We start from the raw sequence: 23132 nt of genomic DNA, 5'->3' as shown, positions 1-23132 counted from the left end.
CCGGACAAGCTTTTTTCCGGATGCCCCAAACAATCGGAAAGGGGATTCATCAGAGAAAATGACTTTACCCCAGTCCTCAGCAGTCCAATCCCTGTACCTTTTTCAGAATATCAGTGGCTTCTTTGCTGCTCTTCTTGACACCAGGCCATCCTCCAAAAGTCTTTGCCTCACTGTGCGTGCAGATGCACTCACACCTGCCTGCTGCCATTCCTGAGCAAGCTCTGTACTGGTGGTGCCCCGATCCTGCAGCTGAATCAACTTTAGGAGACGGTCCTGGCGCTTGCTGGACTTTCTTGGGTGCCCTGAAGCCCTTTTTGTGCAAAGCAATGATGACGGCACGTGTTTCCTTGCAGGTAGCCATGGTTGACAGAGGAAGAACAATGATTCCAAGCACCACCCTCCTTTTGAAGCTTCCAGTCTGTTATATCGAACTCAATTAGCATGACAGTGATCTCCAGCCTTGTCCTCATCAACACTCACACCTGTGTTAACGAGAGAATCACCGACATGATGTCAGCTGGTCCTTTTGTGGCAGGGCTGAAATGCAGTGGAAATGTTTTTTTGGGGGATTCAGTTCATTTGCATGGCAAAGAGGGATTTTGCAATTAATTGCAATTCCTCTGATCACTCTTCATAACATTCTGGAGTATATGCAAATTGCCATCATACAAGCTGAGGCAGAAGACTTTGTGAAAATGTATATTTGTGTCATTCTCAAAACTTTTTGGCCACGACTGTACAAGTCTGGAACAGTAATGGTACATAGAGGGAATGAAGCAGGAGAAGCTCTCTCCAGAGAAAGACTCAGGGGGACCACCCTGAGGGAGTCAAACCAGACCTCGTCATTAAAAAACCCACAGACGAGCTGTGCAATCTGTGTAATCACAAAGAATTTGAAAACAAAACACAATTTTGATAAACTCCCATAGATACATTGGGTGAAATACAACAGTGTTCCATCACATCAGCAAAATGTGTGACCTGTTGCCACAAGAAAATTACAGTTTAACTATTTGCACATACTATGACATTTGTAATGTCTTTATTATTTTGGATGTTTTGTGAGTGTAATGTTTACTGTAGAGTGTTATTGTTTATTTCACTTTTGTTTATTATCTACATCACTTGCTTTGGCAATGTAAACATATGTTTCCCATGCCAATACAGATCAATGTAAACATATGTTTCCCATGCCAATACAGAGCACGTTTCCCATGCCAATACAGAGCACGTTTCCCATGCCAATACAGAGCAATGTTAACACGTTTCCCATGCCAATAAAGCCCTTAAATTGTAATTGAATTGAATTGAGAAAGAGAGAGAGAGACAGAGAGAGAGAGAGACAGAGGGAGAGAGAGAGAGAGAGAGAGAGAGAGAGACAGAGGGAGAGAGACAGAGAGAGACAAAGAGAGAGACAGAGAGAGATAGAGAGAGAGACAGAGATAGATAGAGAGAGAGAGAGACAGAGGGAGAGAGACAGAGAGAGACAGAGAGAGAGACAGAGGGAGAGAGACAGAGAGAGACAGAGAGAGAGACAGAGAGAGATAGATAGAGAGAGAGAGAGACAGAAAACTCCCTGTTCTAGACCCTTACATGCACAGACTGAACTATGTTCATGCACTCACTGTCCTCACATAGAAACTCACTCAAACACTGTAGACTGAGTCAAAATGCACATAGAAACTCACTGAGTCAAAATGCAAGCCGAGATCTTCCACACGTTTTATTTGTAAACATGATTTAAAAACGTAAGCTTATGCAACATTAACCAATTAAAAACATCAAATGGGGTTTGTGGTAGACTACAGGCCCAATGCATTATCACTGGGGTTTATGCAGTAGAGTACAGGCCCAATGCATTATCACTGGGGTTTATGCAGTAGAGTACAGGCCCAATGCATTATCACTGGGGTTTATGCAGTAGAGTACAGGCCCAATGCATTATCACTGAGGTTTGTGCAGTAGACTATAGACCCAATGCATTATCATATTGGTTAAATTGCCCTGACAATGTTGTTCTTCTCAGACAATTTTGAAATAAAAAAAAAATATGTGGGTATGTGATTACAGAATGTATCTGATGGTCAGTCTGTAGGGAGGGAGGATCTGATGGTCAGTCTGTAGGGAGGGAGGATCTGATGGTCAGTCTGTAGGGAGGGAGGATCTGATGGTCAGTCTGTAGGGAGGGAGGATCTGATGGTCAGTCTGTAGGGAGGGAGGATCTGATGGTCAGTCTGTAGGGAGGATCTGATGGTCAGTCTGTGGGGAGGGAGGATCTGATGGTCAGTCTGTAGGGAGGGAGGATCTGATGGTCAGTCTGTAGGGAGGGAGGATCTGATGGTCAGTCTGTAGGGAGGGAGGATCTGATGGTCTGTCTGTAGGGGAGGATCTGATGGTCAGTCTGTAGGGAGGGAGGGAGGATCTGATGGTCAGTCTGTAGGGAGGGAGGATCTGATGGTCAGTCTGTAGGGAGGATCTGATGGTCAGTCTGTAGGGAGGGAGGGAGGATCTGATGGTCAGTCTGTAGGGAGGGAGGATCTGATGGTCAGTCTGTAGGGAGGGAGAATCTGATGGTCAGTCTGTAGGGAGGGAGAATCTGATGGTCAGTCTGTAGGGAGGGAGGATCTGATGGTCAGTCTGTAGGGAGGGAGGATCTGATGGTCAGTCTGTAGGGAGGGAGGATCTGATGGTCAGTCTGTAGGGAGGATCTGATGGTCAGTCTGTAGGGAGGGGAGGGAGGATCTGATGGTCAGTCTGTAGGGAGGGGAGGATCTGATGGTCAGTCTGTAGGGAGGGAGAATCTGATGGTCAGTCTGTAGGGAGGGAGAATCTGATGGTCAGTCTGTAGGGAGGGGAGGATCTGATGGTCAGTCTGTAGGGAGGGGAGGATCTGATGGTCAGTCTGTAGGGAGGGAGGATCTGATGGTCAGTCTGTAGGGAGGGAGGATCTGATGGTCAGTCTGTAGGGAGGGAGGATCTGATGGTCTGTCTGTAGGGGAGGATCTGATGGTCGGTCTGTAGGGGGAGGGAGGGAGGATCTGATGGTCAGTCTGTAGGGAGGGAGGATCGGATGGTCAGTCTGTAGGGAGGATCTGATGGTCAGTCTGTAGGGAGGGAGGATCTGATGGTCAGTCTGTAGGGAGGGAGGGAGGATCTGATGGTCAGTCTGTAGGGAGGGAGGGAGGATCTGATGGTCGGTCTGTAGGGAGGGAGGGAGGATCTGATGGTCAGTCTGTAGGGAGGGAGGATCTGATGGTCAGTCTGTAGGGAGGGAGGATCGGATGGTCAGTCTGTAGGGAGGATCTGATGGTCAGTCTGTAGGGAGGGAGGATCTGATGGTCAGTCTGTAGGGAGGGAGAATCTGATGGTCAGTCTGTAGGGAGGGATGGAGGATCTGATGGTCAGTCTGTAGGGAGGGAGAATCTGATGGTCAGTCTGTAGGGAGGGATGGAGGATCTGATGGTCAGTCTGTAGGGAGGGAGGATCTGGTAGTCAGTCTGTAGGGAGGGAGGATCTGATGGTCAGTCTGTAGGGAGGGAGGGAGGATCTGATGGTCAGTCTGTAGGGAGGGAGGATCTGATGGTCAGTCTGTAGGGAGGGATGGAGGATCTGATGGTCAGTCTATAGGGAGGGAGGGAGGGAGGATCTGATGGTCAGTCTGTAGGGAGGGGAGGATCTGATGGTCAGTCTGTAGGGAGGGAGGGAGGGAGGATCTGATGGTCAGTCTGTAGGGAGGGAGGATCTGATGGTCAGTCTGTAGGGAGGGAGGGAGGATCTGATGGTCACTCTGTAGGGAGGGAGGGAGGATCTGATGGTCAGTCTGTGGGGAGGGAGGATATGATGGTCAGTCTGTAGGGAGGGAGGATCTGATGGTCAGTCTGTAGGGAGGGGAGGGAGGATCTGATGGTCAGTCTGTAGGGAGGGAGGATCTGATGGTCAGTCTGTAGGGAGGGGAGGGAGGATCTGATGGTCAGTCTGTAGGGAGGGAGGGAGGATCTGGTAGTCAGTCTGTAGGGAGGGAGGATCTGATGGTCAGTCTGTAGGGAGGGAGGGAGGATCTGATGGTCAGTCTGTAGGGAGGGAGGGAGGATCTGATGGTCAGTCTGTAGGGAGGGGAGGATCTGATGGTCAGGCTGTAGGGAGGGAGGGAGGATCTGATGGTCAGTCTGTAGGGAGGGAGGGAGGATCTGATGGTCAGTCTGTAGGGAGGGAGGATCTGATGGTCAGTCTGTAGGGAGGGAGGGAGGGAGGATCTGATGGTCAGTCTGTAGGGAGGGAGGATCTGATGGTCAGTCTGTAGGGAGGATCTGATGGTCAGTCTGTAGGGAGGGAGGGAGGATCTGATGGTCAGTCTGTAGGGAGGGAGCAGCAGTGAGGCTGTGAGCAGTGAGGCTCCTCTCTCCCTCCCTCCTCTCTCCCTCCCTCCTCTCTCCCTCCCTCCTCTCTCCCTCCCTCCAGGCTGTGAGCAGTGAGGCTCCTCTCTCCCTCTCTCTCTCCCTCCTCTCTCCCTCCCTATGCTGAGAAAGTGAGAGACAGTCTTCTAGCTAAGTCCCACTGCATTATTTCTGCCTCATGCACCAATTCATATTGTTACTCCTGTGACCAGAGAAAGTGAAATATTCCTTGAAAAAAAAGACACACGCCGCTAAAAATAACAACCCAAGCTTTGAACGAGTACTGTAAAGGTTAGTACTGTAAAGGTTAGTACTGGAAAGGTTAGTACTGTAAAGGTTAGTACTGTAAAGGTTAGTACCGGAAAGGATAGTACTGTAAAGGATAGTACTGTAAAGGATAGTACTGGAAAGGTTAGTACTGTAAAGGATAGTACTGTAAAGGTTAGTACTGTAAAGGTTAGTACTGTAAAGGATAGTACTGGAAAGGATAGTACTGTAAAGGTTAGTACTGTAAAGGTTAGTACTGGAAAGGATAGTACTGTAAAGGATAGTACTGGAAAGGTTAGTACTGTAAAGGATAGTACTGTAAAGGATAGTACTGTAAAGGATAGTACTGGAAAGGTTAGTACTGTAAAGGATAGTACTGTAAAGGTTAGTACTGTAAAGGTTAGTACTGTAAATGTTAGTACTGTAAAGGTTAGTACTGTAAAGGATAGTACTGGAAAGGATAGTACTGTAAAGGATAGTACTGGAAAGGTTAGTACTGTAAAGGATAGTACTGTGGAGTTTAGTACTGTAAAGGTTAGTACTGTAAAGGTTAGTACTGTAAATGTTTGTACTGTAAAGGTTAGTACTGTAAATGTTTGTACTGTAAAGGTTAGTACTGGAAAGGTTAGTACTGTAAAGGATAGTACTGGAAAGGATAGTACTGTAAAGGATAGTACTGGAAAGGTTAGTACTGTAAAGGATAGTACTGTGGAGTTTAGTACTGTGGAGTTTAGTACTGTAAAGGTTAGTACTGTAAAGGTTAGTACTGTAAAGGTTAGTACTGTTAGGTTTGAACGAGTACTGTAAAGGTTAGTACTGTAAAGTTTAGAACTGTAAAGGTTGAATGAGTATTGTAAAGGTTAGTACTGTAAAGGTTAGTACTGTAAATGTTAGATTGTTAGGGTTGAATGAGTACTGTAAAGGTTAGTACTGTAAAGTGAGTACTGTAAAGGTTAATACTGTACATGTTAGTACTGTAAATGTTAGTATTGTAAAGGTTAGTACTGTAAATGTTTGTACTGTAAAGGTTATTACTGTAAATGTTTGTACTGTAAAGGTTAGTACTGTAAAGGTTAGTACTGTAAAGGTTAGTACTGTAAAGGTTAGTACTGTAAAGGTTAGTATTGTAAATGTTAGTATTGTAAAGGTTAGTACTGTAAAGGTTAGTACTGTAAATGTTTGTACTGTAAAGGTTAGTACTGTAAAGGTTAGTACTGTAAATGTTAGTATTGTAAAGGTTAGTACTGTAAAGGTTTGAGCTGTTACAATCACACCAGGCAGAGAGCAGTAAGTATTTAAATACACAACATGAGACAACATGTAAAGCAATGCAAGTTATTTTGGGTGAGGATGACAGGGATTGCAGTGTGTGTGTGTGTGTATGTGTGTGTGAAATACAACTAACTGTGTAAAATAATCATGGACATTGAAACTATAGGGTTGTTCAATAACATGATATGCAACACTCAGGGACCCTGGACATTAAGGGATGTGTTACATTAGGTATAGGAGGGACAGCTGTGTGGAAGAGAGGGGTATAGGAGGGACAGCTATGTGGAATAGAGGGGTATAGGAGGGACAGCTATGTGGAATAGAGGGATCAGAGACATTAGGTATAGGAGGGACAGCTATGTGGAATAGAGGGGTATAGGAGGGACAGCTATGTGGAATAGAGGGATCAGAGACATTAGGTATAGGAGGGACAGCTATGTGGAATAGAGGGGTCAGAGACATTAGGTATAGGAGGGACAGCTATGTGGAATAGAGGGGTATAGGAGGGACAGCTATGTGGAATAGAGGGGTCAGAGACATTAGGTATAGGAGGGACAGCTATGTGGAATAGAGGGGTATAGGAGGGACAGCTATGTGGAATAGAGGGATCAGAGACATTAGGTATAGGAGGGACAGCTATGTGGAATAGAGGGGTATAGGAGGGACAGCTATGTGGAATAGAGGGATCAGAGACATTAGGTATAGGAGGGACAGCTATGTGGAATAGAGGGGTATAGGAGGGACAGCTATGTGGAATAGAGGGATCAGAGACATTAGGTATAGGAGGGACAGCTATGTGGAATAGAGGGGTATAGGAGGGACAGCTATGTGGAATAGAGGGGTATAGGAGGGACAGCTATGTGGAAGAGAGGGGTCAGAGACATTAGGTATAGGAGGGACAGCTATGTGGAATAGAGGGGTATAGGAGGGACAGCTATGTGGAATAGAGGGGTATAGGAGGGACAGCTATGTGGAATAGAGGGGTCAGAGACATTAGGTATAGGAGGGACAGCTATGTGGAATAGAGGGGTATAGGAGGGACAGCTATGTGGAATAGAGGGATCAGAGACATTAGGTATAGGAGGGACAGCTATGTGGAATAGAGGGGTATAGGAGGGACAGCTATGTCATGTGGAAGAGAGGGGTCAGAGACATTAGGTATAGGAGGGACAGCTATGTGGAATAGAGGGGTCAGAGACATTAGGTATAGGAGGGACAGCTATGTGGAATAGAGGGGTATAGGAGGGACAGCTATGTGGAATAGAGGGATCAGAGATATTAGGTATAGGAGGGACAGCTATGTGGAATAGAGGGGTATAGGAGGGACAGCTATGTGGAATAGAGGGGTATAGGAGGGACAGCTATGTGGAATAGAGGGGTCAGAGACATTAAGCTGTCATTCTTGTTTATTTTTTTCATGAATGTGTGATGTTCTGTCTGGCCTACGCAAAGTCATGAATGAGAAAATGTATCCCATAACACTTGAACATGGAAATATATGTTATATCATGAAGCCTAAAGTAGCAGCCATTGTGTGGTGTTCGATGTAGGCCTTCATTGCATGATACTTTAGAGGGGAAAAAAAACATGCAGGGCTTGACAATAACCTTCAGACAAGGAGGTAACTGAAAATGTTTTGTTGTTTGATGCAAGAAACCACTTGACAAAATAAAATGAATTATTATTCCCAGCCTGTCTCAAAATACAACCCTTTAAGACAGAAAAAAACGCTCTTTACCTGACTTTCTTTTCAAAGATGTCTAGAAATGTACCCGTGTTGTGCTCTTGTCGGAAGCAACCACTCTCCCATTGCTGACTACAAATTATCTATAACTGGGCTAATAACTTACTAACTGGTAAAGGATATGAACAAATGTGCAGACGTGGCTACATGTAGCTCTCGCTTTGATCTTAAAACAAGCGCATCTACTCACGACCGCTCATGCTCTAAACACAGTCCAGTTCAAAGTAAATGGCGCAGATCCATATATGGCAATGGTCTATTTGCATTTAGGCCAACTGCTGACCATACATTCTCACTATGTGAGATAACCAAGTAGGTTACTGGCAATACAGAGCAGAGAGAAACCAGAAGCCCAGAGCAGAGAGAAACCAGAATCCCAGAGAAGAGAGAGAGAAACCAGAATCCCAGAGCAGAGAGAGAGAAACCAGAATCCCAGAGCAGAGAGAGAGAAACCAGAAGCCCAGAGCAGAGAGAAACCAGAAGCCCAGAGCAGAGAGAGAGAAACCAGAATCCCAGAGCAGAGAGAGAGAAACCAGAATCCCAGAGCAGAGAGAGAGAAACCAGAAGCCCAGAGCAGAGAGAAACCAGAATCCCAGAGCAGAGAGAAACCAGAAGCCCAGAGCAGAGAGAAACCAGAATCCCAGAGCAGAGAGAAACCAGAAGCCCAGAGCAGAGAGAAACCAGAATCCCAGAGCAGAGAGAAACCAGAAGCCCAGAGCAGAGAGAAACCAGAATCCCAGAGCAGAGAGAAACCAGAAGCCCAGAGAAACCAGAAGCCCAGAGCAGAGAAACCAGAAGCCCAGAGCAGAGAGACACCAGAAGCCCAGAGCAGAGAGAAACCAGAAGCCCAGAGCAGAGAGAAACCAGAAGCCCAGAGCAGAGAGAAACCAGAAGCCCAGAGCAGAGAGAGAGAAACCAGAAGCCCAGAGCAGAGAGAAACCAGAAGCCCAGAGCAGAGAGACACCAGAAGCCCAGAGCAGAGAGACACCAGAAGCCCAGAGCAGAGAGACACCAGAAGCCCAGAGCAGAGAAACCAGAAGCCCAGAGCAAAGCTTGTATCAGTGGGTCACCTACCAGTAACATTAACCTGGACCAGACCAGTACGAGTCCCGATCCCATTGGTGGCAGCACACACATACGTCCCAGCTAGCTCATAGGTCACCGCACCCTTGAAGATCAGAGAGTTGTTAAGAATCTTCACAGTGTTGGGAAGAGATCCATTCACCCTGTAGAAGAGAAGAAGCAAGATAGGGTGTTAAAGATCCTAGTTTCCACACCTCTTTAATACCCTAGTGGTCACATCTCTTTAACACCCTAGTGGCCACACCTCTTTAATACCCTAGTGGCCACACCTCTTTAATACCCTAGTGGCATCACACCTCTTTAACACCCTAGTGGCCACACCTCTTTAATACCCTAGTGATCACACCTCTTTAATACCCTAGTGGCCACACCTCTTTAATACCCTAGTGATCACACCTCTTTAATACCCTAGTGGCCACACCTCTTTAATACCCTAGTGATCACACCTCTTTAACACCCTAGTGGCCACACCTCTTTAATACCCTAGTGATCACACCTCTTTAACACCCTAGTGGCCACATCTCTTTAACATCTCAGGACATCAGTCAGGAAGTTAAAGCTTAGTTGCAAATGGGTCTTCCAAATGGACAACTACCCCAAGCATACTTCCAAAGTGGTGGCAAAATGACTTAAGAACAACAAAGTAAAAGTATTGGAGATGCCATCACAAAGCCCAGACCTCAATCCTATAGACAATTTGTGGGCAGAACTGAAAAAGCGTGTGCGAGCAAGGAGGCCTACAAACCTGACTCAGTTACATCAGCAGGAATGGGCTTAAATTCACCCAACTTATTGTGGGAAGGTTGTGGAAGGCAACCCAAAACGTTTGACCCAAGTTAAACAATTTAAAAGGCAATGATACCAAATACTAATTTGATGAATGTGATGTGATGAAAGAAATAAAAGCTGAAATAAATAATTCTCTCTACTATTATTCTGACATTTCACATTCTTAAAATAAAGTGGTGATCCTAACTGACCTAAGACAGGGAATTTTTACTAGGATTAAATGTCAGGAATTGTGAAAAACTGAGTTTAAATATATTTGGCTAAGGTTTTATGTAAACTTCCGACTTCAACTGTATTTCGCATCTGGATTGATCGACTGCAGGACTGAAAGCCCAGAGGAGAAAGACTGATGACTCAGAATGTGATACCGTCCAGTGTTGTCTGGTGATTTCTGGGTGAAGGAATACGTGTGTATTCTATAGCTATGGGCATGGCTATATCCTGGTCTGGCTTTGTGTGTGTGTGTGTGTGTGTGTGTGTGTGTGTGTGTGTAGCTCCTCTAGCAGTCCAGGGGAAACTTCACAACACAATTGGAGTCTTGTTCCACCACAGCAATGTCCTCCTCACCCAGCCTGCCCCTTCGTCTGTACATATAATTCTCTCTCTCTCTCCTCCTCCTCCTCCTCACCCCATCCCATCTTCTACATCCCTCTTTCTCCATCATCATAATCCCTCTCCTCATCCTCCCTATCCTATGATATCGCTCTCTCTCTTTCCTCTGTCTTCACCATCTCTCTCTTCTGTCTCCCTTCCTATACTACCCTCACCATCTCTCTCTCTCTCTCTCTCTTCTACCCTCTCCAGTCTCCCCTTCCCCTGTAAAAAAACCTCTCTTTCTATATATCTCCCCCCACCCTCCCTCTCTCTTCCTCCATCCTGCTCTCATTAATACCCAGTGGTGGCAGGGCTACAGTGAGGTGAATACAATGGTCCATTAATCCGTTGACACCTTCCTTTACCCAGCCTTCAGTGAACAATTACTACGTTTATCTCTCAATTTCACAGTATAATTCTCTTCTTTTTCACCCAGATATAGATGGTCGGTGGTAAGGCAAAGCTCCTCTGTTGTCAGAAGTGTTGTACTACGGAGAGCCAGAGAGGACAGCAGGACGGGGACGTTGGTACATTGAATTGCGTTTCTATGATGTCACATGGCTTGATATTTGGACTGTGGTTAGATTTTAGTTTATGCTCACATAGCCAACCTGTTAGTGTGGATCAAACCTAGCATTGTTTACCGAGAGGAGCACTTATGGAAAAACAACATGAACATTTCTCCTTTTTCATCTCAACATACTGCTGTGTGTGTGTGTGTGTGTGTGTGTGTGTGTGTGTGTGTGTGTGTGTGTGTGTGTGTGTGTGTGTGTGTATTCTGCAGCACTGACACTGATCATTTGAAAGGCAAAGTACTGATGTCAGCTCTTAGGTATGTAGTCCTAATCTATGGCTCCACCACTTCAACTGAAGCTAAAACTCCTCTCTCTCCTCTCTCTCCCTCTCCCTGCTAAAGATGAAAAAGCTTTTACGATCCCCCTCTAAAAATGGCACCAAGGAACATGGCTGACGTTTTTCATTCTCCCAACCAATTGTACCATTTAAAAAAATAAAAATAAATTCCATTTTGTGTAACTTATTTTTTAACTTATTTTGTACATAATGTTGCTGCTACTGTCTCTTATGACCGAAAATAACTTCTGGACATCAGAACTGGGATTACTCACAGCGGACTGGAAGAAACGTTTTCCTTTAACGAGTCCGATGAGAAGGATATCCTGCCTTTTGCGTGAAGAAAAGACGCCGGAAAAGGGGACGCAGATCAGGGATCCTTCTGAGAAGCCGGAGGCGAGAGAGTAAACTCCCAACGCCTTCCATTTTTCTGGCTAACATGCAATCATTGTAAAATAAAATTGATGACCTACGATTAAGATTATCCTACCAACGGGACATTAAAAACTGTGATATCTTATGTTTCACCGAGATGTGGCTGAACGACGATACGGACAATATAGAGCAGGCGGGATTTTCCATGTACCGGCAGAACAGAGACGCTACGTCTGGTAAGACGAGGGGTGGGGGTGTGTGTCTTTTTGTCAATAACAGCTGGTGCGCGATGTCTAATATTAAAGAAGTCCAGAGGTATTGCTCGCCTGAGGTAGAGTACCTCATGATAAGCTGTAGACCACACTATCTACCGAGAGAGTTCTCATCTATATTATTCATAGCCATCTATTTACCACCACAGGCCGATGCTGGCACTAAGACCGAACTCAACCAACTCTATAAGGCCATAAGCAAACAAGAAAATGCTCATCCAGAAGCGGTGCTCCTAGTGGGCGGGGACTTTAATGCAGGAAAACTTAAATCAGTTTTACCAAATTTTTACCAGCATGTCACAAGTGCAACAAGGGGGGAAAAGAATCCTAGACCACCTTTACTCCACACACAGAGATGCATACAAAGCTCTCCATTAAAATTATACTGATCCTTTCTTTATCAGTGGGCAAACGTACAAAATCAGCAGGGGATCAAATACTTTTTTCCCTCACTGTATATACTGTAGATAAAAAAATACTGTAGATAAATAGATTAGATACTGTAGATTAGAGACTAGATACTGTAGATAAGACAGACTAGATACTGTAGATAAAATAGACTAGATACTGAAGATAAAATAGATACTGTAGATAAGGGACTGTATACTGCAGATAAGACTAGATACAGTAGATAAAATAGATACTGTAGATAAGAGACTATATACTGTAGATAAGAGACTAGATACTGTAGATAAAATAGATACTGTAGATAAGAGACTAGATACTGTAGATAAAATAGATACTGTAGATAAAATAGACTAGACACTGTAGATAAAATAGACTAGACACTGTAGATAAAATAGATTAGATACTGTAGATAAAATAGTCTAGATACTGTAGATAAAATAGACTAGATATTGTAGATAATATAAATCCTGTCGTTAAAATAGATTAGATACTGTAGATAAAATAGTCTAGATACTGTAGATAAAATAGACAAGATACTGTAGATAAAATAGACAAGATACTGTAGATAAAAGAGACTAGATACTGTAGATAAAAGAGACTAGACACTGTAGATAAAAGAGACTAGACACTATAGATAAAATAGACTAGATACTGTAGATAAAATAGACTAGATACTGTAGATAAAATAGACTAGATACTGTAGATAAAATAGACTAGATACTGTAGATAAAATAGACTAGATACTGTAGATAAAATAGACTAGATACTGTAGATAAAATAGACTAGATACTGTAGATAAAATAGATACTGTAGATAAAATATACTAGATACTGTAGATAAAATAGACTAGATACTGTCAATAAGAGACTATATACTGTAGATAAAATAGACTAGATACTGTAGATAAAATAGATAAAATAGACTAGATACTGTCGATAAGAGACTAGATACTGTAGATAAAATAGACTAGATACTGTAGATAAAATAAATACTGCAGATAAGAGACTAGATACCGTAGATAAAATAGACTAGATACTGTAGATAAAATAGACTAGATACTGTAGATAAAAGAGACTAGATACTGTAGAGAAAATAGACTAGATACTGTAGATAAAAGAGACTAGACACTGTAGATAAAATAGACTAGACACTGTAGATAAAATAGATTAGATACTGTCGATAAAATAGACTAGATACTGTAGATAAAATAGATACTGTAGATAAAATATACTAGATACTGTAGATAAAATAGACTAGATACTGTAGATAAAATAGACTAGATACTGTAGATAAAATAGATAAAATAGACTAGATACTGTCGATAAGAGACTAGATACTGTAGATAAAACAGACTAGATACTGTAGATAAAATAAATACTGCAGATAAGAGACTAGATACCGTAGATAAAATAGACTAGATAATGTAGATAAAATAGACTAGACACTGTAGATAAAATAGACTAGACACTGTAGATAAAATAGACTAGATACTGTAGATAAAATAGACTAGACACTGTAGATAAAATAGACTAGATACTGTAGATAAACGAGACTAGATACTGTAGATAAAAGAGACTAGATACTGTAGATAAAATAGACTAGATACTGTAGATAAAATAGACTAGATACTGTAGATAAGAGACTCTCACCTTGTGTATTCTACTAGTCTAACTGTCACCGTGTTGCCCATGCTTGCTGTAGATAATAATGTGTGTGTTGTTTTTCACCGTTCCATCGTGCCTAGACCTCCATCTCCAAGCCTAATCATTATTATATTGATGTGTAAACAAACTGAGATGAATGAATGAAACATTGATGGAGAGGGAAAGAGGGCAAGTCGGGGAAAATACATCGTATTGCTTTATGTTTTTTAAAACCCAGATTGGAGAACCAAAGATGAATAAATTAGGTTCACCAGACCTCTCATATAACACAATTAAGGTGTGTCAGTTTCATTGCAGCGGTAAGGTGCATTAAGGGTTTAAGTCTTGAACAGGGTTTTTGAGGCTTATGCTTTTAAAACACAGAATTAATAAATCCATTCATTTCAGACCACTTGTTCATTTCTCATGATGTACAGCACCAGTCAAAGGTTTTAGAGCACCGACTCATTCCAGGGTTTTTCTTTCTTTTTTACTATTTTCTACATTGTAGAATAATAATGAAAACATCAAAACTATGAAATAACACATGTACTTATGCATTAAACAAAAAAGTGTTAAACAAATCAAAATATATTTTAGATTCTTCAAAGTAGCCACCCTTTGCCTTGATGACAGCTTTGCACACTCTTGGCATTCTCTCAACCAGCTTAGCCTGGAATGCTTTTCCAACAGTCTTGAAGGAGATCCCACATATGCTGAGCACTTGTTGGCTGCTTTTCCTTCACTCTGTGGTCCAACTCATCCCAAACCATCTCAATTGGGTTGAGGTCGGGTGATTGTGGAGGCCAGGTCATCTGATGCAGCACTCCATCCCTCTCCTTGGTCAAATAGCCCTTATACAGCCTGGAGGTGTGTTGGGTCATTGTCCTGTTGATAAAGAAATGATAGTCCCACTAAGCCCAAACCAGATGGGATGGCGTATCGCTGCAGAATGCTGTGGTAGCCATGTTGCTTAATTATGCCTTGAATTCCAAATAAATCACAGACAGTGTCACCATCAAAGCACCATTACACCACCTCCTCCATGCTTCACAGTGGGAAATACACACGTGGAGATCACCCATTCACCTACTCTGAGTCTCACAAAGATATAACGGTTCGAACCAAATATCTCAAATTTGGACTCATCAGACCAAAGGACAGATTTCCACCAGTCTAATGTCCATTGCTCGTGTTTCTTGGCCCAAGCAAGTCTCTTCTTTTTATTGGTGTCCTTTAGTAGTGGTTTCTTTGCAGCAATTCGACCATGAAGGCCTGATTCAGGCAGTCTCCTCTGAACAGTTGATGTTGAGATGTGTCTGTTACTTGAACTCTGTGAAGCATTTATTTGGGCTGCAATTAGGTGCAGTTAACTCTAATGAACTTATCCTCTGCAGCAGAGGTAACTCTGGGTCTTCCTTTCCTGTGGCGGTCCTCATGAGAGCCAGTTTCATGATAGCGCTTGATGGTTTTTGCGACTGCACTTGAAGAAACTTTAAAAGTTTTTGACATTCTCCAGATTGACTGAGCTTCATGTCTTAAAGTAATGATAGACTGTTGTTTCTCTTTGCTTATTTGAGCTGTTCTTGCCATAATATGTACTTGGTCTTTTACCAAATAGGGCTATCTCCTGCATACCACCCCTACCTTTTCACAACACAACTGATTGGCTCAAACGCCAATCAAAGAAATTCCACAAATTGGTTACTACATGATTCCATATGTGTTATTTCATAATTTTGATGTCGTCACTATTATTCTACAATAGTAAAAAATAAAATAAAAACCTTGAATGAGTAGGTGTCCAAACTTTTGACTGGTACTGTTTATGAAACAAATAGATTTCATACAATAATGTGAATGAAGTCTTTAAGTCTTGAATAAGTTTTGTAGAATGTATGTTACCTACAGTTCAAGCTTTCTTTGTACCCCCTATCCATTTCAAACAGACAACCTGAACCTGTGAACAGAAGGTTGAAAGAAGACTTACACTTTCCACTGGTAGACGGTAACAGGAGGGTTAGCGTCAGCGTTGCAGGTGAGGCTGACGTCCTGACGGTCCAGGTACCAGTTACCATCGAAGCCGTCGATCTTCACCTCCGGTTCATCTGTTAGAGAGAGAAGGTGTCATTCCACACTGCTGAGTCAAGCCTTGTTACGTATTCACCATGTTGTATAGTACAGACCGTCTCTCATTCACTCAGCCTCATACTGACTGTGTTTCCAACACTTAGGGAAGAGATTTGGTGTCAGAATAGTACAGTATTGTCTGATTAACACCATAGGGTCGACCTGAACCATATTGTACTAACCCACATATTTTATTTTCACATTGTTCTTCTCCTGCATTGTTCAAACTACTCCAAGTGGATTCAGAACCAGGCCAGATCACTGTGAATTATTGTGTCGATTACAATTAATAGACATTTTTGTAGATGTTGATACACTTTTTGTTAAGGCAGATCAAGTCTGATATTTTAAAGTAGAAATGACAAACTTTAGATATTTTTTTAAAACCTTGATCAAACTACACATTTTCATTTCCTGCCGTGCAGGAACATTCTCAGCAACAAAATAAATGTAGATCCTACATCTGTATGTCTCTCATTCACACAACCACTGAGTCCCAACATTCCTCTAGAGATCACCCCACTATCCTCTAGAGATCACCCCACTACCCTCTAGACCCCACTACCCTCTAGAGATCACCCCACTACCCTCTAGACCCCACTACCCTCTAGAGATCACCCCACTACCCTCTAGAGATCACCCCACTACCCTCTAGACCCCACTACCCTCTAGAGATCACCCCACTACCCTCTAGAGATCACCCCACTACTCTCTAGAGACCACCCCACTACCCTCTAGAGATCACCCCACTACCCTCTAGAGATCACCCCACTACCCTCTAGAGATCACCCCACTACCCTCTAGAGATCACCCCACTACCCTCTAGAGATCACCCCACTACCCTCTAGAGATCACCCCAGCAGTAGCCACTGTTTATTTGATCATTTTTCAGTTTGAGTGTGAACAGGAAGCTTTGGTAAAAATACCAGCCAGCATCTAGAATACCGTTTTTTCAACACAACACCAGAATTATAATCTACGCAGCACCACATTCACAGAGTTAGTATGTATTTTATGACAGGAACCTCAGTGAATAACAGGATGTCCTCTAACGGCAAGTTACTATACCACCTGCAGAACAGAGCAGAACTGAGCAGAGCAGGACAGAGCAGAATAGAACAGAACAGAGCAGAATAGAACAGAGCAGAATCAGAACAGAGCAGAATAGAACAGAGCAGAATAGAACAGAGCAGAATAGAACAGAACAGAGCAGAATAGAATAGAACAGAGCAGAGTAGAATAGAGCAGAACAGAGCAGAATAGAACAGAGCAGAGCAGAGCAGAATAGAACAGAACAGAATAGAATAGAGCAGAATAGAACAGACCAGAATAGAACAGAGCAGAATAGAACAGAACAGAGCAGAATAGAACAGAATAGAACAGAGCAGAATAGAACAGAGCAGAATAGAGCAGAACAGAATAGAACAGAGCAGAATAGAACAGAACAGAATAGAACAGAGCAGAATAGAACAGAACAGAATAGAACAGAGCAGAATAGAGCAGAGCAGAATAGAACAGAGCAGAATAGAACAGAGCAGAATAGAGCAGAACAGAATAGAACAGAGCAGAGCAGAATAGAGCAGAACAGAGCAGAGCAGGGCAGAGCAGAGCAGAATAGAACACAGCAGAATAGAACAGAGCAGAATAGAGCAGAGCAGAATAGAACAGAGCAGAATAGAACAGAGCAGAATAGAGCAGAACAGAATAGAACAGAGCAGAGCAGAATAGAGCAGAACAGAGCAGAGCAGGGCAGAGCAGAGCAGAATAGAACACAGCAGAACAGAGCAGAGCAGAATAGAAGAGAGCAGAGTAGAATAGAGCAGAACAGAGCAGAATAGAACAGAACAGAGCAGAGCAGAGCAGAGCAGAGCAGAATAGAACAGAGCAGAGCAGAGCAGAACAGAGCAGAATAGAGCAGAGCAGAGCAGAGCAGAGCAGAGCAGAGCAGAACAGAGCAGAATAGAGCAGAACAGAGCAGAGCAGAATAGAGCAGAGCAGAATAGAGCAGAATAGAACAGAGCAGAATAGAGCAGAATAGAGCAGAGCAGAGCAGAATAGAGCAGAGCAGAGCAGAATAGAACAGAGCAGAACAGAGCAGAACAGAGCAGAATAGAACAGAGCAGAATAGAGCAGAACAGAACAGAGCAGAATAGAATAGAGCAGAATGGAATAGAGCAGAACAGAATAGAGCCAAACAGAGCAGAATAGAGCAGAATAGAACAGAGCAGAACAGAATAGAGCAGAATAGAGCAGAATAGAGCAGAATAGAACAGAGCAGAATAGAACAGAACAGAATAGAGCAGAATAGAACAGAGCAGAACAGAGCAAGAACAGAGCAGAATAGAACAGAGCAGAATAGAACAGAGCAGAACAGAGCAGAATAGAATAGAGCAGAATAGAATAGAGCAGAATGGAATAGAGCAGAACAGAATAGAGCCAAACAGAGCAGAATAGAGCAGAATAGAACAGAGCAGAACAGAATAGAGCAGAATAGAGCAGAATAGAGCAGAATAGAACAGAGCAGAACAGAGCAGAGCAGAACAGAACATAGCAGAATAGAACAGAGCAGAACAGAATAGAGCAGAACAGAGCAGAATAGAACGATGAACAGTTAAAACCAGTGGGTGGCCGTCCTATTGCCTCTGACCTGAATTCCCTGACCAGAATATCTTAATTTTCTGTCCAGATGATTCAACATGTTGAGACACTACAGCTATCATCTGCTTTCAGCCCTACTGCTATATTTCCTCTGTAAGACTATATGAATACTGTATTTCCTCTCTGAGACTATATGAATACTGTATTTCCTCTCTGAGACTATATGAATACTGTATTTCCTCTCTGAGACTATATGAATACTGTATTTCCTCTCTGAGACTATATGAATACTGTATTTCCTCTCTGAGACTATATGAATACTGTATTTCCTCTCTGAGACTATATGAATACTGTATTTCCTCTCTGAGACTATATGAATACTGTATTTCCTCTCTGAGACTATATGAATACTGTATTTCCTCTCTGAGACTATATGAATAATGTAGACTAGCTCTTCCTGCTGTTGATTGAAGCAGACAGACCTTGGCTGACCTAGGAAATGACACACTATTCCCTACATAGTGCCCTACATAGAACCTCCCTATAATTTAACTAAACTTATTTTGACAACAAAGCCATAGGGTCTGACATAGTGCATTGGTCAAAAGTAGTGCAGTACAATAGGGAATAGGGTATCTTTGCAGATGCCCCAGTTAGAGACTCTTCACACTGAGGTTTAGGGTTCTATTTCAGATAGAGGTCGACCGATTATGATTTTTCAATGTCGATACCGATTATTGGAGGGCCAAAAAAAGCCGATACCAATTAAATCGGCCAATATTTTTATTTTTATTTGTAATAATGACAATTACAACAATACTGAATGAACACTTATTTTAACTTAATATAATACATCAATAAAATCAAATCAATAAATAATGAAACATGTTCAATTTGGTTTAAATAATGCAAAAACAAAGTGTTGGAGAAGAAAGTAAAAGTTCAATATGTGCCATGTAAGAAAGCTAACGTTTAATAAGTTCCTTGCTCAGAACATGAGGAACATATGAAAGCTGGTGGTTCCTTTTAACATGAGTCTTCAATATTCCCAGGTAAGACGTTTTAGGATGTAGTTATTATAGGAATTATAGGACTATTTCTCTCTATACAATTTGTATTTCATGTACCTTGACTATTGGATGTTCTTATAGGCACTTTAGTATTGCCAGTGTAACAGTATAGCTTCCGTCCCTCTCCTCGCTCCTACCTGGGCTCAAACCAGGAACACATCGACAACAGCCACCCTCGAAGCAGCGTTACCCATGCAGAGCAAAGGGAACAACTACTCCAAGTCTCAGAGCGAGTGACGTTTGAAACGCTGTTAGCGCGCACCCGGCTTACTAGCTAGCCATTTCACATCGGTTACACCAGCCTAATCTCGGGAGTTGATAGGCTTGAAGTCATAAACAGCGCAAAGCTTGAAGCATTGCGAAGAGCTGCTGACAAAACGCACGAAAGTGCTGTTTGAAAGAATGCTTACGAGCCTGCTGGTGCCTACCACCGCTCAGTCAGACTGCTCTATCAAATATTAAATCATAGACTTAATTATAATATAATAACACACAGAAATACGAGCCTTTGGTCATTAATATGGTCGAATCCGGAAACTATCATCTCGAAAACAAAACGTTTTTCCTGTCAGTGAAATATGGAACCGTTCCGTATTTTATCTAACGGGTGTCATCCCTAAGTCTAAATATTCCTGTTACATTGCACAACCTTCAATGTTATGTCATAATTACGTAAAATTCTGGCAAATTAGTTCGCAACGAGCCAGGCGGCCCAAACTGTTGCATATACCCTGACTCTGCGTGCAATGAATGCAAGAGAAGTGACACAATTTCACCTGGTTAATATCGCCTGCTAACCTGGATTTCTTTTAGCTAAATATGAAGGTTTAAAAATATATACTTCTGTGTATTGATTTTAAGAAAGGCATTGATGTTTATCGTTAGGTACAGTCGTGCAACGATTGTGTTTTTTTTCTCGCAAATGTGCTTTTGTTAAATCATCCCCCATTTGGCGAAGTCGGCTGTCTTTGTTAGGAAGAAATAGTCTTCACAGTTCGCAACGAGCCAGGCGGCCCAAACTGCTGCATATACCCTGACTCTGTTTGCAAGAGAAGTGACACATTTTCCCTTGTTAAAATAAATTCATGTTAGCAGGCAATATTAACTAAATATGCAGGTTTAGAAATATTTACTTGTGTATTGATTTTAACCTCTTACATCTAGACGTTCCGCTAGCGGAACACCTGCTCCAATATCCAATGATGGGCGTGGCGCGAAATACAAATTCCTCTAAAATCCGAAAACTTCCATTTTTCAAACATATGACTATTTTACAGCATTTTAAAGACAAGACTCTCGTTAATCTAACCACACTGTCCGATTTCAAAAAGGCTTTACAGCGAAAGCAAAACATTAGATTATGTCAGCAGAGTACCCAGCCAGAAATAATCAGACTACCCATTTTTCAAGCTAGCATATAATGTCACAAAAAACAAAACCACAGCTAAATGCAGCACTAACCTTTGATGATCTTCATCAGATGACAACCCTAGGACATTATGTTATACAATGCATGCATGTTTTGTTCAATCAAGTTCATATTTATATCAAAAACCAGCTTTTTTACATTAGCATGTGACGTTCAGAACTAGCATACCCCCCGCAAACCTCCGAGGAATTTACTAAATTACTCACGATAAACGTTCACAAAAAGCATAACAATTATTTTAAGAATTATAGATACAGAACTCCTCTATGCACTCGATATGTCCGTTTTGAAAATAGCTTTTCGGTGAAAGCACATTTTACAATATTCTCAGTAGATAGCCCACCCATCACGGCTAGCCATTTAGACACCGACCAAGTTTAGCCCTGACCAAAATCAGATTTACTATTAGAAAAGTTTGATTACCTTTGATGTTCTTCGTCAGAATGCACTCCCAGGACTGCTACTTCAATAACAAATGTTGGTTTGGTCCAAAATAATCCATCGTTATATCCAAATAGCGGCGTTTTGTTCGTGCGTTCCAGACACTATCCGAATGTTAAATAAGGGTCACGCGCATGGCGCATTTCGTGACAAAGATTTCTAAATATTTCATTACCGTACTTCGAAGCATGTCAACCGCTGTTTAAAATCAATTTTTATGCCATTTTTCTCGTAAAAAAGTGATAATATTCCGACCGGGAATCTCCTTTTAGGTAAATAGAGGGAAAAACAGAAAGACGGGGGCGGCCAGTGCACGTGCCTAAGCCCACTGTCCCCTGATCGGCCACTTGACAAACGCGATAATGTGTTTCAGCCAGGGCTTTGAATTACGTCATTCAGCTTTTTCCCGGGCTCTGAGAGCCCATTGGAGCCGTAGGAAGTGTCACGTAAGAGCAGAGATCCTTTGTAATGGATAGAGATGGCAAAGAAGTTCAAGAAATGGTCAGACAGGGTACTTCCTGTACAGAATCTTCTCAGGTTTTGGCCTGCCAAATGAGTTCTGTTATACTCACAGACACCATTCAAACAGTTTTAGAAACTATGGAGTGTTTTCTATCCAAAGCTAATAATTATATGCATATTCTAGTTTCTGGGCAGGAGTAATAATCAGATTAAATCGGGTACGTTTTTTATCCAGCCGTGAAAATACTGCCCCCTAGCCATAACAGGTTAAGAAAGACATTGATGTTTATGTTTAGGTACACGCTGGAGCAATGACAGTCCTTTTTCGCAAATGCGCACCGCATCAATATACGCAGGACAGGCTAGATAAACTAGTAATATCATCAACCATGTGTAATTAACTAGTGATTATGATTGATTGATTGATTGTTTTTTATAAGATAAGTTTAATGCTAGTTAGCAACTTACCTTGGCTTCTTACTGCATTCGCGTAACAGGCAGGCTCCTCGTGGAGTGCAATGTAAAGCAGGTGGTTAGAGCGTTGGACTAGTTAACCGTAAGGTTTCAAGATTGAATCCCCGAGCTGACAAGGTAAAAATCTGTCGTTCTGCCCCTTGAAAATAAGAATGTGTTCTTAACTGACTTGCCTAGTTAAATAAAGGTTATGTGCTTTGTTTTGTGACTAGTGTGTTTTGTATGATATAGTGTATTAATCATGTAAATCCTGCCCAGAAACCACATTTCCCTTTGGGGAAATTTGATTGATTGGTTGATTGATTGACATGAAAATAACTGTGATAAAACTGTGATAACTCACATTGCACGTTGAGCACGACACTGTCTGTAATCCTCTCGCTGTTGTAGGTTACGATGCAGGTGAGTTTCTGTTTGTGTGTCTCTCTGCTCGGCACGACCACATAGTTACTCCTAACGGTCACCGTGCCGTTGGCATTCTGCGTCTCCTGGAACGTGGCTTCGCCCTTCAGCCTCGTGTCCCACTTGATCACGCTCGGAGGCTTCCCATTGGCCGAGAGGCAGGTCGCCACGGTCATCTTCCGCTTCTGGGGGCGGGCCACGATGGTGGGCGTGGTCAACGTCATTCGGGTCAGAGGTCGAGCTGGAAGGAAAGAGGGAGAATAAACGTGAACAAAACAAACAAAGTGATTAACCCTCATGCCACTAACTTGGATTACCAATTGGGGTCATTTTGACACCAAGAAGAAACTATTGAAAAGCAACAATCATAGCAAAATACAAACGTATTTCCTATCAAAATATTATAAAAGGAACTAGTCTTAAGACAAGGCTG

General features: G+C 42.4%; 1 protein-coding gene across 3 annotated transcripts in view; it reads right to left on the bottom strand.

Annotated features, from left to right (window-relative positions):
• The window catches only part of LOC106581602 (nectin-1), a 344741-nt gene that overhangs the window by 228005 nt on the left and 93604 nt on the right, over nucleotides 1-23132 (bottom strand). For all 3 annotated transcript variants that reach the window (XM_045704179.1, XM_045704181.1, XM_045704180.1), the window contains exons 3-5: nucleotides 22641-22940; nucleotides 15684-15801; nucleotides 8752-8903 (exon numbers count right to left, since the gene is read on the bottom strand). In XM_045704179.1, the coding sequence (XP_045560135.1) occupies nucleotides 8752-8903; nucleotides 15684-15801; nucleotides 22641-22940 (570 nt within the window). The remainder of the gene's footprint in view (nucleotides 1-8751; nucleotides 8904-15683; nucleotides 15802-22640; nucleotides 22941-23132) is intronic.

The sequence above is a fragment of the Salmo salar genome, chromosome ssa20, assembly GCF_905237065.1.
Source record: "Salmo salar chromosome ssa20, Ssal_v3.1, whole genome shotgun sequence".
Taxonomy (NCBI): Eukaryota; Metazoa; Chordata; class Actinopteri; order Salmoniformes; family Salmonidae; genus Salmo; species Salmo salar.
Note: the sequence above shows the minus strand (reverse complement) of the source record. Positions and strands in the feature narration are given on the sequence as shown.